The sequence below is a fragment of the Camelus dromedarius genome, chromosome 12 (assembly GCF_036321535.1).
Source record: "Camelus dromedarius isolate mCamDro1 chromosome 12, mCamDro1.pat, whole genome shotgun sequence".
Lineage (NCBI taxonomy): Eukaryota > Metazoa > Chordata > Mammalia > Artiodactyla > Camelidae > Camelus > Camelus dromedarius.
In genome coordinates this window covers 58,394,308-58,412,090 of record NC_087447.1, presented here as the reverse complement: position 1 = coordinate 58,412,090, position 17,783 = coordinate 58,394,308, and the positions used below count along the sequence as shown (strand labels likewise).

The window sequence follows — 17,783 nt, the reverse complement described above, 5'->3', positions numbered from 1 at the left end:
CTGTGCACGCTGCTGGGGGAGCCTTGTGTGTGCTGTTTGTTGAGGGAACAGAGTGGGCTCCCATGGAAATATGAGTGGTAGATTTTAGTCATTCTGTTTGGAGGCAGGCTGAGCAAATTCACCTGCTCTTCCCAGGTCCCTTGTGTTTGTTCAGGCCTGAAAAAGGTCAGACCCAGGTGTTTGAAAGAATGGCAGGTCCTGACCTCTGGAACAAAGAAACCAGGTCTGCAGCCCCTGGAATGTTCTGCTCCCACCACATCTCTCAATAGGCCTTTGGTCAGCTCGCTGTGGGGAGGGCAGAGCAGCCTCCTGGGAATCTTCTTACCCCTACCCCGGGGAGGGGGCTGCATCCGAGGTGGCGGGTACCCGGCTCTGTGGCTTGGGCTCATCGCAGCTTCACGCACAGTTCCCTAGGGCTCCCAGGCACAGGTCGCCATTTTCGGGCTTCCTCTTGCCTGAGGGCTGGAGGGAAAAAATTTATCATCCACGCATCAGCCTTGTGTCTTTAAGTGAGCCCTGGCCTTAGAATGCCTTCCCTGGCAGCACCAAGGCCACTTCCCAGCAGGGTCCCCAGGGTGGAGAAGTCTGGGCAGCTCCTACTGTGGCTTGGGGAGGCGCCTCTTTCTCCATTGCAGGAATTCTTCACTGTTCTGGAAGCATCAGATGTTCCCGAGCCCCTGCCAGGGCTTCAGGGTGAAGAGTTCAGAAGTGTAGTGGAGGACAGACAAGCAGGAGCCTCCTGGTGAGGGGCAGCTTTCTGGCAGGAGGGGAGGTCAGCGATGCGCTGCCTGCATTAAAATCAGGAAACTGCCCTGGGCCTGAGTAGTGGGTCTGAGCGGGGCCCCTCTGGGGTTGGGGTTGGGGGGTGGCTCCTGCTGCTGCTCTGGCCCCATGACCTGGAAGTGGCCACCTCGGCCCCACTCGCCCCGCCGGTCTGCTGTGTGTCAGCTCAAACTGGACTCAAAAGTGCTGATGTTCCTGCCACATGTCGCTCTTACTAGGGATGGTCAGGCCTCCCTACTTCGGGCTTACTCTGAGTAAGCACTAGTGTATCTGCTCCAGCCCTGCCTTAAGGAGCTCCTGCTTCTCCCTAGACACTCTCAGAGCAGGAGCTGAGGCCCAGAAGAAAGGGAATTCACCCACGACTCAGAGACAGAGAGAGAGCACGGTTTTCCTGGCTCCTGGTTCAGTGTTTTCTTCACCAAGTGTCACTGTCTTCCTCATTGGAGAAGGACATCCAACTTTAACATCTACTTCATTGTGTCTTTTACAAAATCGTGTTGGTATTAAAACTAAACCAACTTCTAGAGTCAGACAGAGCCAGATTGAGATTCCAGCTCCACCACTTCCCAACGGTAAGAGAATAAATAACCACTGGGCAAATAATCTAACATCCTGTAGCTCAGGATTCCTTCTCTGAAATAGCAAAGACTTCGTAAGGTCATGGGAAGATTAACTGAGATAATGTGTGTAAAGGACTCAGCGTCATGTCCAGCATGTCAGCGGTGGTCAGGACCTGCCATTCTTTCAGTGGTTGTTTTCGTGACTGTTGTTGTTAATATGAGTATTTTAATGACAATGTAAGGTAATTATAATTAACATTTAAATTGGTATTATGGTGAAAGTCCATTACCTGTATTTGGATATACATGGATGAATTGAGAAAAGTTGTTTTTTTTTTCACCTAAGCTATTTAAATTTTCACTTTGAAATTTTGTTTCTGTTCTTAATTGGCTTTTAATTAGTTTAACAAATTGGCAGGCAAAGTCACACTAGATTTCCACCAGCTCCTTCATGCATCCACCCCTTCCTAAAACATATACTGAACAACTACAATATCGGCTTATGGTGCTCAGTAGGTGCTTTTGGATGGATAGATGGATGGATGGGTGGACAGATGGATGGATGGATGGATGATATTAACAGAGAGATTGAAGTAACCACCCTTGGTTCAGACTGGATAGTTAGTGGTCTGGTTTCATGAAAAGCCTGAAGGGAGGGGCCGAGAGACTGGGAAAATGGTGAAGGGCCCAAAAGTCTCACTGGAGACGAAGAACAGGCATAGCAGAAGTGAGGGAGGTGGAAGGAGAGGCCATGGTCGGGGGCTGAAATGGGCAGTGGAAAATTCTAGACTAGTAGTGGTACCTGGTGACAGAAGATCCAGGGAGCAGCCATGGGGAGGGTGTGCCGGGTGGGTAGGGGTCCTGGAGGTCCTTAAATCCAAAGATGTCTAGGAACTCAGACTCTAGGTTATCAGATGAACAACTCTCATAGCCTTTTAGCAATTCCAAATTAGGATTGAAGTGACCTGAATGAACGAGGGTTTACTCTGTAACTCATCAATTGCTCCCTGGAAAGATTCTCTTACGCAAAACCGGGTTTCACATGAAAGAGTAATAATAGTGCACTGAGCAAAGGTATTTATTTATAATTCTTGCCTTAGTTTTTACCTCGGAGAGGTGTTGCTTAAAGGTCAAATGTGTGTGTGTGTAAGAGATGGGGACAGAGAAGAAAAGGAGATCGTGTATCACATTGTTTTGTCGTCTGACCTTTTCAGCATTTTAGCTCCAGGCCAGTGAGGCAGCCAGGCTGGGAGTCTTGTGAGGATTCTATAGATCAAAATGTCACCAGCAACCAAAGACATTCTGTTCCCCACTCCTTATCCAAATACTTGAAATTCACAGTAAATTTTGGCTTGTTGAGCCTAGCATTAGAATTGTGCACTGAAGGAGGGTTTTTGTTTTGTTTTTAACCATTTCTATTCATTGTACAAGATGAAGAGGGCTGGATGGTGGGTCAGGAGATACAGCTCCCCACCCGTACCCCCCAGCACCTGCTCTGTGACTGAGAGGAAGAACTGTGGCCAGCATGACACATGCTTAGCACTTTATAATTTAAAAATCATCCCCCGCTTCCTCTCCTCACAACAGCCCACCGAAGTTGGTCAAACAGATATTATTGTCCCTGCGGACAGATGGAGCACTGAGGCAGAAGAGAGAGGTGAAGTGACAGGCGTATGAGCACTCAGTGCAATGGCACAGCCCAGTCAGGCCCCTGAGCCTCCTGGCCCAAGCCCAGAACGCTGAGCACTGGCCTGTGACAAGTCACCACCTCTCTACATCTGCCCCTGTAGCATGAGACTGCCTCCAAGTCCTCCCACCTACAGCTCCAACTCACAAAGATTCTGGAAGGACCATGGTAGAAGCAAGTATTTGCCTGCCCGCTGGCATTTCTATTGTACAGGATAAGCCAGGCACACAATTCTGAGGTTGGAAAAAATGTTTTCTGGGACACTTCAGTGCTGCTCCCCCCATCACCACCTCCAGCCCCCTCAGACAGATGGCCCGATAGCCCAGGAAGCCCACCACGGCTGTGCCCCCCACCTTCTCCAGCGAGGTCACACGGCTTTCCTTCCACAGCTGCTCCCAAGCCGGCCCCAGGCCTCTGGTTCATCCCAGGTTGGGAAGGGCAGGCACTTCTCCCTGCCACATGCCCAGACACTCCGTGTGGATCAAGCAGGGCATTTTTTCTTCAATGAACGTGGCCTCAGATACTGTCATTCTCAAATGGACCCATGAGATGAGATCTTTTTTCTGCCCGGGGATTAAGTAATTTTTAGTAATTTACATCACACTTGCTTCCAGAAAGACTCCAATAAGAGACACAATACAACCAAAACAGCAGGCTCAAAGGGCAGGATGGGAGTCAGGAGGAAGGCATGTGCAGAAGGTCTCGGCGGAGGGAACCTGCCGTGGGAGGGTAGCCGGCAACTCTGCTTCCTGACAGACAGTGGTACAGGAGACACAGGTTACCAATCCAGTCATTTTTGAAGGAAACAGGAACTTTTCCCTGACCTTGAAATCGAGGAGGCAATTCTAGCATAGATTTTTAAATAAGGCATTTCAAGCAGCTTCCTGGGCCTTGTCTTCACGCACCAACGCGGGGTTTCTGAGTTCTCCAGAATCAGAACAATCTGGGGTGTTCACTAAAAATGCAGATTCCTGTACAGCATGGCGACCAGAGTTAATAATTAATACTGTATCCATATCGTATACTTGAAGTTTGCTAAGTCAGCAGATCTTACATGTCCTCACCACTCAAAAAAAAAAAAATTAACCGTGTGAGATTGCATAGGTACAGTCTTTATTTGTCAATTAAACCTCAGTAAAGCTGGAGGAAAAAATATAGATTGCTGAGCCCCACCCCCAAACTCACCGAGTGAGGCTCTCTAGGGGGCGGGCCTGGTGATCTGCATTTGGAACAAGCCCACCAACTGATTCTTCCCCACCTGCACGTGGAGAACACCCTCGCCAAGGTCTTGGTAGATGCGGGGGCCCTTCCCAACCTTCCTCGCCTCTTGTCGGGAGACAGTGCCTGAACCCAGAAGAGTCCCTGGTGGAGGGACTCTAGGCTTCAGGATCCTAGGAAGTGTTTGGAGGCTCCCCAGGCCTGAGTGGTAGAGAAGCAGGGCTCTCTGTAGGTACTTGGGTTTGGAGTGAGCTTTCTGCTGGGATTTCAGGTGGCCACAGGCACCTGAACAGGCACCATCTCAGCTCTTCTGGCACCTCCGGGGTCTGCCCATAGGAGCCACCAGCCCACATTCAAAACAATGATATGGGCTTGGTTGACCCCCAGGCCCAGTGCCCCACCACCACCTTCCCCAGCCTTGTCCATGATGGGTAAGCAGAGCCCGGAGGCCAGGAGCCAGCCAGGTGGCACAAGCCCTGGTGAATGAGCCGTGTGCACACCCCCACCCCCGGGCTTCCCCTCCCCACTCCTCCTGCAGGCTGGGATCTGCCAGGGGTCAGCCTCGGGGAGGCGATCATGTGCGCTTTCCTCTCCCTCCCCACAGGTTTGGAATAAACTGCCTCATCCAGTTTGAAGACTTTGCCAATGCCAATGCCTTCCGTCTTCTCAACAAATACCGCAACAAGTACTGCATGTTCAATGATGACATCCAAGGTAGGTTTCCACCCCGCCTGACACGGCCGCTGAGGACCAGCGCCTTCTCACGGGGCTCACCTGATGCCTGGGGGGGGGGGGGGGGCGGGGCCACCTCATAGCTGGTTTGCTGCCAGCAGCTGATGGAGGAAGAGCAGTACATATGGATTCCACTCCCTCAGGCTAATTCTTAGCTCTGTGACCTTGAACACATACCGGTAGTAGGTTTACTAAGCCTCAGTTTCCTCATCTATAAAATGGAAATCAGTACTGCTTCCGAGGAAAGCAAGAATTATATGATTAAATACATGTAAGAAATGTTAAACGATGCTGTGATTTACAGCTAGTTGAACATGGGCAGATCACATCTCTGAGCCGCAGTTTCATCACTTATTCGTTGGGAATGATAATAACTACCTTGGAAGATCATTGTGAAAACGCAAAGAGCTACTTTGCACATAGGACTCATGAGGCCAAAGTGCCAATCACCATAAAAATGGCCTTCCTCAGCCACAGTAACTCACTCTGGGATTTTCCAAACACAAGGCGTATCACAGTCAGGGAACCAGGAAAAGTCCTTCTTTTAACTTGGCTGGAATGAGTGCTTCTCACAATAATGCCCCGAAAGACGTTGGTCCCGGGACCCCACAGCACTCCAGAATCAATGGGAAGCATCTTTTAGTTCAGGGTCAACTTGGTTCCCTGTTCTGTGGGCCAGACTATCTGAAGAGACTTGTTTCTTGCTGTGGAGATGCCTGCATGTGACTCTGGGGTAGGAGAGGAGGTCGCTCCAGGGTTATCTCACCTGGTCCGGAGTTCTCAGTAAGGAGCATTGCCAGCTATTCCCAGTATTTTATAAAGCCCAAGGGAATGCTTGATGGCATGTAGGTCATTATTCAACAAATGAAGTTTGGCAAGCAAAATCTTTTCAAACCAAGGATCCAGGTCAGGTAAAAAGAACGAATTGGTGGCGGACAGGTATTGGTCCTTGGGCGTTAAAGATTGGACAGCATTTTGCAGATCAGGCCCAAAAGAGGTCGTAACTTTTCATCAAGTGAGTCAGGTAGATCCAAGAGGATTCAAGCCCAGGTAAAAAGAGCTAAGGTTTAGAGCCAAATACTAGTTACACATCAGGCACGGCGGTTCTAAGCACTTTACATGTTAATCCTACCAGATATCACCAACCGTGGCTTATAAAGGAAGTACCAGAAGCACAGAGAGTAACTACCTTACGTAGCCAGTAAGAGCAGAGTTGAAATTTGAATCCAGGTATTTGTGTTACCGGGGAAAGGAAAATTAGAACTACCTCGGTTCTTAGTCACCCGAAAAAAAAGATTTTTTGACGAGAGACAAAAAGTGTGATATAAGCAAGATTTTTATTAGTGAAGTAAAAAAAAAATAGTGAAAGATGGTACACTCCTGAGAACTGGGGGCGGGCCAGGCCAAGAGGGGAAAAATGGTGCCGTTCCTTTGTTTTTCCTGGTTTTATATCCTGGTTTCGTGATGATTGATTAGTTGATTGATTGGTTGTTGATTGATTGATAACTCAGGTTCCCTGCACTCTGGTTGACTGACAGCTCAGGTTCCTTGTGTTCTAGATTGTTCCCTTCCCCTTCCTCTGCCCCTGCCCACTGCTCATTTCTATCTAAACTACCTAACATTTGGACTCTAAATTCCAAGTTTATCATCACTCACCATACTGTTCCTAGACTTTGTACTCATATCAAAAAACTAAATGCCTCTTCCTTTCCTGTGGTTTATATTAAGAGCTAAAGAAATGTGATCAATGATGTTTTTGTATTGGTTATACATTTTCAAGAGGCAGGTGAGCACAGTTAATTGAGATCAAAATATAGAACTACACTGCCTGAGAGGTAGGTGCCCAGAGAGGGCAGGCCCAGAAAGGGAAACTGGGGCATACTGACCTCCCCAGCCTGTCACCATTCTGTCCGCCTGGCCCCAAGGCACGAGCCTGTGACAGGCGTTGGCTGTGCTAGCACAGCCTCCCCCAGACAAGTGGGGGACCCTGCAGACAGGGCAGCGCTGTCCGGGAGCACCGGTCACCACACTGGCCACCCAGCAGGCAGGGATGTGCCTGCAGCCCTGATGGAAACATCGGCCGGCTAGCCCTTGGCCAGCTCCCTGGTCATGCGCCTCAGAACTTTCCACTCTCTCCGTGATGTTGGGCTCCCTGTGCTCCCCCGTGGGTGAGGCAGGGCAGTGAGTCTCTTTGCTGAAAATGAAATTCCAGACCCCTCATGAGTGTGGGTGTCACTCTGTCCAGCATCCTGCCCACCTCACCTCTCCCCTCCCTCCACGGACCTCAAGGTGAGGTCAGCAGCTGGTTAGTGGTCTGGGACCACAAGCCTGTGATGTGTATTCTCACTGCTAAGTGGGCAATGAGAAGACTGGTGAGGAGTTCTGGGACTAATGGGCAACATGGAAGATGAAACTCATGCCAGAGTTGACCCCTCTACCTCCAAATCCAAGGTAATGAGAAATAGGAAAAGAAACATAAAGCTATGTAGCTATGCTCAAAAATAGAAAAGGAATGCCTGCATGCACAGAACTGGAGAAGGTTGGGAGAAAGGGGGGAGGGCGGGAGGAATCACAGTGGTAAACAGACACCAAACCCATGCCCCATGTGATTGCTTGGGGCGGGCCTAGTCCACCCCAGCAGGACCCATGGTCAGAATCTTCTGGAACCCCACAATGGCGGGGGCTGGGACAGGCTGCCCACATGAAATGAACACCAGCCCAGCCTCGTGTCCTCGTGGAACAAGAAAAGATATGACTAAAGGCCTCAGGGTCCCCACCAGCCCAAACGCAGTGATTTGAACTGTCTCCCAGCAGCGCCAACCACGGGGTGGGGCCCCCAGCGCGGGAAGGGTGAAGGGTCTCCTCTGCCCCCACCCCCGCCCGGACTCGCAGAGGGCCTCAGCCGCCCCAGGCTGGTTCCCGGTGAGCAGGGCTGCCGGTGCACTGACTCACCGCTGGCAGCCTCTTCAGGAATTTTGGAAAAGGCTCAGGTGACTTGTTGTTTCAGCTGGGATCAGGGAAGCATCCCTGCTCTTTGGGGGAGAGAGAGAGACCTGCAAGGGGAACAGCAATAGGAATGGTCGTGCTGGAGGACAGGCCAGCTGTGTCCTCCCCCAGAAGCCAGGTCCAGGGCGCTGCGGGCCTGGTGAGCGCTGGGAGCCTCCACTGCCAGCTGCCCACGCAGTGTGGCTGGGGACAGGAAAGCCCAGCTGGCCTGTCCCCTCCAGCATGTCCTCCTGCCCCACCAGCCTTCCCTGGATCCGCACTGCCCTCAAGTCCTGCCACATTCCCAAGAGCAGACAGCCAGTGAGGGTGCCCCTGTGCTATGTCAGGCCATTGCCACCCCTCACACTTTGCAGTTTTCATTTGTGAGCCAGAGAACTTCACAGTCAGACACTGGGTTGAGACACGCCTGAGTCTGAATCCCCACTTTTCTGCTTTGAGGCTTTGGCTGAGTGGCTAAGTCTTCACAGCCTTCTTTCCTTGACTGTAAAATGGGTCTGTATTCACAGCCAGTGATGATCAGCCAGCACTGCCAGAAAGACCAGGAGGCTAGGATGCTTTCATAAGGCCAGCGCTGATTCAGGCTGGATGGAGCCTCTGCTGATGTGCTAAGCGTTTGCACCATGACCCTCGTTGTGAGGACTGTAGAGATGGACAGGCAGGGACACGCGTGTCGCAGTACGCAGGTCTGGCGCCGAGGACTGCTACCTCTGGTGCACAGGGGCTCCCAACACATGAGTACAGCGGGGGAGGAATGTTGAGACCCAAACAGAGAGGCTTTGGTGGAGGTGAGGAGAGGGACCAGTGTGAGTGCAGGACTGGGGGAGCCTGAGAAGGGAGACAGGGCCCCACCTCCCCTCTCTCCACCTTCCCGTATACTCTATTCTTCCAGCCACTGAATTACTTAGTTCTGTGACTTTTCTGCTAACTCTGTGATTCTAAACGTACCGGTCTCTCTGCCTAGAACTCTCTTCTGCTCTTGGCTAATTTCTCTTTGTTCTTGATAAGAGGACTCAAACCTCACCTCCCCAGGGCCTCACCCAAGACTATACCTGATCCGTAGGCCCCGGGAGGGTCCCACCCTTCCCCAGGACCTGGGGGTCATGTTGGGCAGTGACCACCCACTGGGCAGAATACTTCAAAATACCCCAGGGCTCAGATGCCACGGTGGGAGAGGGGCAGGCGGGGAGGAACGCCCAGCTCTGAAGTCTTTGTCCGGCTGGTTTGTCCTGTTTATGAGACACCCGGGGGGATTATTTCCAGCTGTCGGGGGTCTGCTGCCCCCGCCCCACCACCACCACACACTGAGTGGCAGTTCCTGGCCTTTTCGCTCTCTCTGCCCCATAGTGAAACTTCCCCTGCCCCTTCAACCTCTCCTCGGTCCCCAGAACCTTCCTTTCCACTAAGCCTGTGCTGTGAGGCTGTTCTCCACTGTCCCAGCCCTGAGATTCCCAGGGGTCTCCTCTTGTGTCTCATCGCATCTCCTCTGAGACCTCCCCCTTAGCCTGTTGCATCAGTTAAATCCCCTGAAGAAGCCAAGACGATGGTAATTTTTCCCTCTGGCTTCTTCCAAATTGTGGAAGAACGAGCCTAACCCTGCCTTCTTTATGGACCAGGAACTGCCTTCTCCAGAGTCCAAAGGCTCCAGAAAATTCCCCTCATGACTCAGAAATAAGGTTGAAGTCATCCTGAAGGCCTTTGCTTGGGATCCAATAAGGGGAGCTTGAATTTTCTGAACATCTATGCTGTTAATCCCCTGTACACGAGACTGTTGCATTCATCCTTATAAATCTAAGGCCGCGTATATCCGTATACCCAGCGAAGCCCCAGAACAGGCCCTCAGTACCTGCTCGTGGACAAGTGGATGTGGCAGCTGGCTGCTGTGGGACAGTCACTCTGGGGGTCATGAAAGCGGGCCCGACCTTATACCTGAGGATGCCCGACCCCCATGGCCCCAGGGCTCCCTAGCCCCCTTGGCCAGACCCCAGCCAAGCCTAACTCCTTGTCCTTCTCATGGCCTAAGACAGCAAGCAGCCTTGCCTCATCTGAGAAACAGCTAGTTCTTTCCCTTTTCTCTGATAATTTGTTGTTTAGAATGGAAACCCCTTTAACTTTGTCTTCTGGGACTATTAAAAGCAGAATAGAAACATTTTCAGCTTGTCCTTTTGTGCTGTTTTCTGAGCCTACACCCTCCAGTGCTCAATTTGCAGGAAATGCAATTATGAAAACTCCCTCTGAAAAGGAAAGTTTGTTTTTCTTTCATCATGAGTGAGGAACAGCCATGCTTTCAGCTGCCCATGACATTTACGGGCACAGGCTATGTTGCAGCACATCCCTGGACCCCCAGGCTTCTCCAGTGGTTACTTCCAGAAAGCCAAGCAGCTTCCTTCCTCTCTATTTTTAAATCCCTAATACGTTACCCAAGGCCTCCCCTCCTCAAAATGGAAGTTAATGATGGAGATAACTTTATTTGCCAGACTTTATAGTCTGGGGTTTAAGAGCTGCTCTTTTTCCTCTTGAGTTCTGGTCTGTGATTAGGGTAACTTGCCACTTCAGAGGATGGCCTCAGAGGAAGGTCCCAGAAAGGAGAATGAGAAGTAGCCAGCAAGGTAGCCAATGAGTGTGGGTTCCAGAAGCCAAGAGCAGAGCTTCCCAGAGGAAAGAACGAGCACCAGTATCAAATGAGGATGAGAGGTCAAGGAAGAGGAGGGCTGAGGACTGACCGCTGCATTTGGCACGCTGGAGGTCCTGGTGACACTGACGAGAGGTGGGGACGGTCACTTGATGGGACTGGGTTTCAGGGAGACCAAGAAGAAAGGAAATGGAGGAAGTGAGTATATTCGGCCCTTTAGAAGAGTTTGGCTAAAAAGGGAAATAAGACATGGAGTGGGAATGACATAGGGTCCAGAGGAGGCTTTCTGAGGACGGGAATATGACATATTTGTATGCTGTGGTCAGAGAGGGAGCAGTTGAGGATGCTGAAAAAAGTGGAGAATTACAAAACAAATTCCTTGAGTAGGTAAACCGGGAGGGTCCAGCACAGACCTGGAGGTGGCCGGAGCCCAGAGCAGGGACCATTCATCCATGCAACAGGAGGGAAGGCAGGGTATATGGACAGGAGGCAGAGGCTTTGTAGACTTGGTGGTGAGCGGCTTCAGTTCTCTCCCAGTCGTTTCTATTTCCTTTGAACCACGCTTTCCACTTCTGAGAGGGGAAAAGACTGGGCGCTCACTTGTGCCTATTTCCTAGAGTTGTCGTCATGAAGATTAAATGAGCAAATGAAAGCAGGCAAGCTCATGCGTAGCACAGCGCCAGGGTCACGGTGAGAGCAGTCAGTAAGCGGCAGTTGCCACAGTATTCTTCTGAAATTTTCAACTCTTTCCTATCATTTGTCTTATTGCTTTGTGTTTTTCACCCCTTCCAGAGTCACAGCTGAACAGGTACATTCACCACCTATGTTCACTTCCCTCCACCTCCACTACCACCCGCCCCTCAGGTCTCCCCCAGGGAAACCCCATAATGCCGCTCCTGCTGCCTTCAACTCCAGAGTCAAGAAAGCTGTCTGAGCTGCACAGACCGTGCGGGGGTGGAAGCTGCTTTACTTCCAACTTGGTGACTGACAGGGGCAAGCTGCCGCCTCTTTCTGGCCTCAGTTTCCTCATCTGTACAATTGTTAGATGTCACACCCGTCACCCAGCACTGAATTTCTGTGGGTAAGCTGTTATTCAGCCCGCAGGTTCTAACCACAAAAGAGACTCGACACCCCAGAAGGAAAAGACCCATCAAGAATGCGGAGTCTTGGGGAGGGTCTCTGGTGAAATGTCTTTAGCGCCACCTGGTGTCGTATGCTTTGTACATCTCCTTTCAGGAGGCAGAAGGCAGTCCTGAAATAGAATCAGATGAGCAGAAAACTTGCTCTCCATCCAGTGGAAAACCGGAAACAGAAAACAGAAAGTTCACTCATACGCCCACCCTGCAACCATTAGTATTTTGTAGCTCCTTCCAGATTCTGTGTATGTATTTTGTTACAATTAGAATCATGATATGTAGACTCTTTGAGGTTCTCTTCCTTCCAACTAACTTGGTGAAGCATAGCTTAGGGGTTAAGAGCACATGCCCTAGAGGCTGATTCCCTGAGTTCAAAGCCTCACTCTGTTAAATGATCTTGGACAATTCAGCAAACTGCTCTGTGCCTCATTTTCCCAGTCTATAAACTGGGGATGACAATTAGATTAAATAAATGTCTTTACATTAAGGCATATGAAGCACTTAGATCAATATCTGATGTTAGTTACCACCCTCATATTATTTTCTGTGTTGCAGCATCATCTTCATGATGAACATTTTTAATGGCTGCAGTATTCTGCTGTCTACACTAGCTAACTTACTTAGCCATTACTCCTTTGTTAGCTGTTTGTTATTTCCAGTCTCTCTGTGTTATAAATAACACTGTTGTAAATATCTTACAACATACCTTTTGGATTTTTTTCATGCATAGATTCCCAGAAGTAGAAGCATAAGGTCAAAGGGTAAAAACATTTTATGCCTTTGGTCTATATTAGGAAATAGTTTTCTAAAAAGGGTTGTAGCTCTTTAAAATGGAATGTGGGCTGGAACTTTTGCACTGCTCCCTCACCAGCCTTAGATAACATCAATTTCTTTGATTTGCACAATTTTAACAAGCCATAAGCAGTCCCACTTCAATTTCCGTTTCTTTGACCATCACAGAGGCTTAGCATTGCCACTTGCGATTACTTTATCGTGACTCTTGTCAATCTGGGTCCACATCAGTTGCTCTAACACAGAAGAGTCGACATAAAGAATTGTGAATTGTGTATTAAAGAACTGAAAAGCCAGAAAGATATACTAAAGATCTGCTCCCGCCCCTGAGGCCGGGGGACACAGGGAAGACGAGGTGGCAGCTGGTTAGTGTTCGTGTCTCTGAGGGGCGCGCGGTGAGGCTAGTCCTCTAAGTAAGTGATGGACAAACTGCAAACTGGATTCAGCTGCTGCCTCTGGAACAAACTGCTGCTGTAAGGGTGAGAAGCGAGGTTATGAAGTGGCCAAATTTAGCATAAACAAAATGCTCATGATCAATTCAATTTGAATTTCAGACAAATAACAGTTTTTAGAATATCTATGCTAATATTGCATGGAACACACACTAAAATATTATTTGTTGTTTATCTAAAATTCAAATTTAACTAAATGCCGTACATTTTACCCAGCAATCTTCCAAGGCAGGGATGATGCTGAAAAAACTGTTCCCTCCTGTCATCTAGCCTTTCAGTCTCCGTCTGGCACCCCCTACTGGCAGAGCCCATCATAGAGCCAGTTGGTAAAGCTGAAAAGTGGTTTGCAGACAATAACTGGCAGAATCCACTCTTTTGGCTGTTCAGCATTATTACTGTTCTATACATTGGTATTTCAACTCTAACAAAACGCAGCTATCTTTCTAACAAATGAAAACATTCTCACCTTCTCCCCGAAATGGGGAGAGGCAGTCTCTACGGTCATTTTATTTGCCAACTAAAGATTGTCGCTCTCCATCTGGTTCTGTGAGAATAAAGCCACTAGCCACTGCAGTTGCTGACCTTCAACACACCCTGCAAGGAGTTCAGGGCAGGGATCAAGAATGAGGCACTCTGTGCTCTGGGAAAATGGGCAGAACAGGCCTTCAGATGTTTTCAGGAGAAGAGTTTATGAACCTAAGTTATTGAATCTTCTCACATCTGAAAAAAGCACTAAAACCATTAACAGAGACATCTGCTCCTCATGTGACTCATGTGACTAGCAGCAATCTTCTGCCAAAGGGTGTGCTTGACTGCACATCTCCCCTTCACCAAAGTCACACATACACTGACCTCCCCCCACCTCTTTGGAGCAGTTCCTCAGAGCTGTCTGAGAGGCTGTCTCCTGGACTGTAGTCCTCATTAGAGCCCAAATAAAACTTAACTCACAACTCTCATGTTGTGCTTTTATTTTTTCAGTCAACATATTTGTCTCTGGAAGATGGTCGCACTACCCATCTCTGGGCAGGGTTAACTATTCTTAAAACTCAGCCACAATCACATTTGAAAATTCTGTTATCTAAATGCTAAATTGAGCAAACCCTAGATGGCTTGGGAAAGATGCTGACTGGCATACACAGGACATGCTATTTTATACACCTGATTATTGAGAACCTATTCTCATTAAGCCCTCTGGTGAGCTTTCATATGGGGCACAAATATCTTCACACTCTGTACCTTTTCCAAGAAATCCACCCACACACCCTTCCATCACCAATCTTACTGTTTCTTTCTTTCTAAGTCCCTGTCTTCCTTTTGTGTGTGTGTGTGCTGGCAGTACTGGGGGTTGAACCCAGCAGGACCCCTAATGCTAGACGAACCGTTAGCAGCTGCTCATGAATCACTGCAGGTCTAGCCATCTCTTGGGCCAAAGTGGGCCACCAGATTTACAACTTGAGGTCATGTCCACTTGGAAGAGCTCCCTCAGCATTTCCCTGGAGGGCTACCTTTTCTCAAGGCCGTGAAGCCACAACCATACACTTCTAGGTGATACCAGCATATCATTAAGAATAATTTGCAAACCAAGCCCAAGTTTTTTTTCTCTTCGGTCAGCTGGTCAAAAGGAATTCCTAGTGAGGCCTTGGGTGTGGCTTGAGGGAGAGGAAGTCATGCAGCAAGAGCAGGTGTCAAATGAGTCTGAGCCAGCGGCTCATGCAGCTTACTTGTGCCTTCAGAGATGTTCAAGCCACTTGGTGGTGGTTATGTCATGGGGCGCAGCCAGTCTTAGGACTCGCTGGATAAGACAGGCAGCTTGGGTCATGTGGTCACTTAATGTTTCATGGTTAGCTTGCAGCCTCATTTTTAGCATTTTTTATCCATTTATTCCTTGAACAAATCATTCTGTGAGGCTCACACTTCGTACTGGCTTTCGTTATAGTTGACCTTGTTATTTCATTCAGGAATGATGGTGACAGCAGCACCTGACTCTCTGATCCTCTCTGCCAGGGTTGGGTAGCAATCCAGGAGCTGTTTTGTTCGAAATAACAGTTATCTGCAAAAGAGTGCATGGAGGTATCGTGCAAAGAGAGTTGCCTGACAACCTGCACACCTCCAGGCTTGACTTCTGTAAGGGCTGAGGAAAGTTGCTCGTGCTGCCACAGGTCCTAGGTGTGGGAGCTCTGCCCACGTCTTCTCTGGGGGAGGGGACCCAGTGGCCAGAGGCTGATCTCAGTCCACTCTGTTGCAGGCACAGCCTCCGTTGCTGTGGCCGGGATCCTGGCTGCTTTGCGAATCACCAAGAACAAGCTCTCCAATCACGTGTTTGTTTTCCAAGGTGCCGGTGAGGTAGGTGCTGTCGGGAAGAATAAGAACGGGCAGAGGAGCATTGAGGAGGGGAGGTGTTCTGGGCTTCTGAGGAGGGGGAACAGCACAGGTGCACTGTGATCCCTGCAGCAGCCTGGGCCCCAACACTGGGGAGTCTCAAGGCCAGGACTTAACTGGGCCTCTTGGGGGCAGCGGGGGAAGAAGGGAGGATCTTGGTGAAGCATCTGATAAACACTGAGCACTTTTTGCCTTTTATCTAAACATGCACCTTGCAGGCAGCCATGGGCATCGCCCACCTCCTTGTCATGGCCCTGGAGAAAGAAGGTGTATCCAAGGCAGAGGCCACAAGGAAGATCTGGATGGTGGACTCCAAGGGGCTTATTGTCAAGGTACTGTCAGTCTGGAGCCCTGGAGGTTACCTGACATCCACAGCTACTGGAACTGGGCTGGAAGAGACCTCCAGGGGGCAAACTGCTCAGACAGAATAGAGAGCAAAAGGAGGGCAGTGTCCCAATCTCCAAAGCAAAAGACTCATCCCAAAGTAGCCTAATTTGCCTTTGTCCACAAGCTTTGACTGTGCATGTGGATGTGTGTGCTCCTTGTAGCCTTATCTTCCACCTTGTCCTGCCCTGCACTAACCTCCAGCCATACTGAACCATAGCTGTCCAAAAAGAACGTGCTCTCGCTCTTCCACATCCTTGCATATTTTGTTCCTCTGCCTGAAAGGCCCTTGTCTTTTTCCATGTGCCCAATCTCAGCCTTCAACCCCATCTGTTTACTCTTTGTCTTCTGTTACCTCCTTGAGTCAGCTTTCCCTGAGCATCTAGGTCTCAGTGGGTTTCCTGCACATATGCTGGCATAGCCCTCCCCCCTCGTGGCACACTTACCACGTCGTAGGGCTGTTGCCCCTTTGTCTCCCTCCCCACTAAGCTGTATCGTCTTTTTTCTTTCTTCCTTTTTTTTTTCTTTTGTGATGGCAGTACTGGCGGTTGAACCCAGCAGGGCCTCGTGCATACTAAGAATGCGCTCTACCACTGAGCTCTTTCCCTCCCCCTCGGCTGCATAGTCTTGATGTCAGTGCCTGGCATGTGATAAGTACATAATGATGTTTGAGGTGTGAGTGAAGGAATGAATGAGAGAGACAGTCCAGCTTCTGACTGCAGTGTGGTGAGTGGCACAGTTGGATGACCTCCCCCTTTTGGACTTCATTCAGAGCTCCATGTTTTAATTCCCCAAATCCTCACTAACACAGAATGTCAGTGAGAGATTTAAAAAGAGACAGAGATAGAAACGTGAGGCTCTCAACCCAGAAGAGCAGAGACCCCTCAGCAGAAGCAGACCTTCCTTTTGTTCTGTGTAAAGCCAGATGACCAGGGGAAGGAACTGGGACCTGGAGGTTCCTCCAGATCATTCCACAGCGGCGTCCAGGCCCAGGCAGGGTCTGCCACACTTGCCTCTTGCCTACCTTGCAACATCACTTTGCTCACCTGTTGAGCTCACCCCTCGTCAGAGGTCTCTTAAAGCAGACGTCTTCATTCTGGTTCTCATGAGGCCAGCTGAGTCAGCAGGAATGTTGACCAGCCTGTCACTCACTGACTCCTATTTGCAGAAATGTAAGGAATCTGGAGCTCACTGGGTGCAGCCAGCCATTGCAAGGGTGTCCTGGATCCCAGCTTGCTTTTATTTATAGGGAGGTTAATGGTTCTTGTCAAGTACATTAGCTCCCTGACCCTGGGTGACTCAGGCCCCCATCCCTCAACCTGGCCTGTGTGCTAAATGTCTCTGGGCCGAGAGTCTTGGTCAGACTGAGGCATTTCCTCAGAGCCTTTCTGTCTTGGCCCAGGAAGCCAGGACCCCAGTGGCGCAAAGAAAGTCTTTATGGATTCTCCATATGTGGTTGGGGTTAAAGAAAGGTGTGCGCGCGCACACATACACACACGCGCGCGCGCGCGTTTAAAGTCCTTAGGTTCCATCTTAGCTTCTGATCAAGAGGATGGGCCCCAAGGCGTGAGACGGTGCAGACCGAAGCCCAGGGCTCTGCAGGGAGTGCTCTCACACTCCCCAGGTGCATCCACGCCCTGCCCAGCGGTTCTCGCCACCACAGCTGCATCATGTCCTTCCTCTCCCTGCAGGGGAGGAGCCACCTGAACCATGAGAAGGAGGTGTTTGCCCAAGACCACCCTGAAGTGAACTCCCTGGAGGAGGTGGTGAGGCTGGTGAAGCCCACAGCCATCATAGGTAGGAGGAGGGGGCGGCCCCCTGCCCAGCCCAGATAACCCTCTTGACTTGCAGGTGAAGACTGAGGCTCAGCAAAGAGGCATAAGCACCCATGGAAACACAGCTCTTTCCCCTCTTGTCCCGTTCAGTGCTACAAACTTTTATTGAGATATTACTGTATAAAAACCATAGAACGAAGGCACCGAGGTGGGCTTGGTGACGCAGAATTATACCGTAAAGTGAAAAGGC

The 17,783-nt window shown here is 49.9% G+C and overlaps 1 protein-coding gene across 7 annotated transcripts in view; it reads left to right on the top strand.

Moving 5' to 3' along the window:
• ME3 (malic enzyme 3) overlaps window positions 1-17,783 on the top strand; it is a 377,761-nt gene that overhangs the window by 353,852 nt on the left and 6,126 nt on the right. For all 7 annotated transcript variants that reach the window (XM_031460503.2, XM_064492780.1, XM_064492783.1 and 4 more), the window contains 4 exons: window positions 4,853-4,962; window positions 15,241-15,338; window positions 15,593-15,706; window positions 17,450-17,555. In XM_031460503.2, the coding sequence (XP_031316363.1) occupies window positions 4,853-4,962; window positions 15,241-15,338; window positions 15,593-15,706; window positions 17,450-17,555 (428 nt within the window). The remainder of the gene's footprint in view (window positions 1-4,852; window positions 4,963-15,240; window positions 15,339-15,592; window positions 15,707-17,449; window positions 17,556-17,783) is intronic.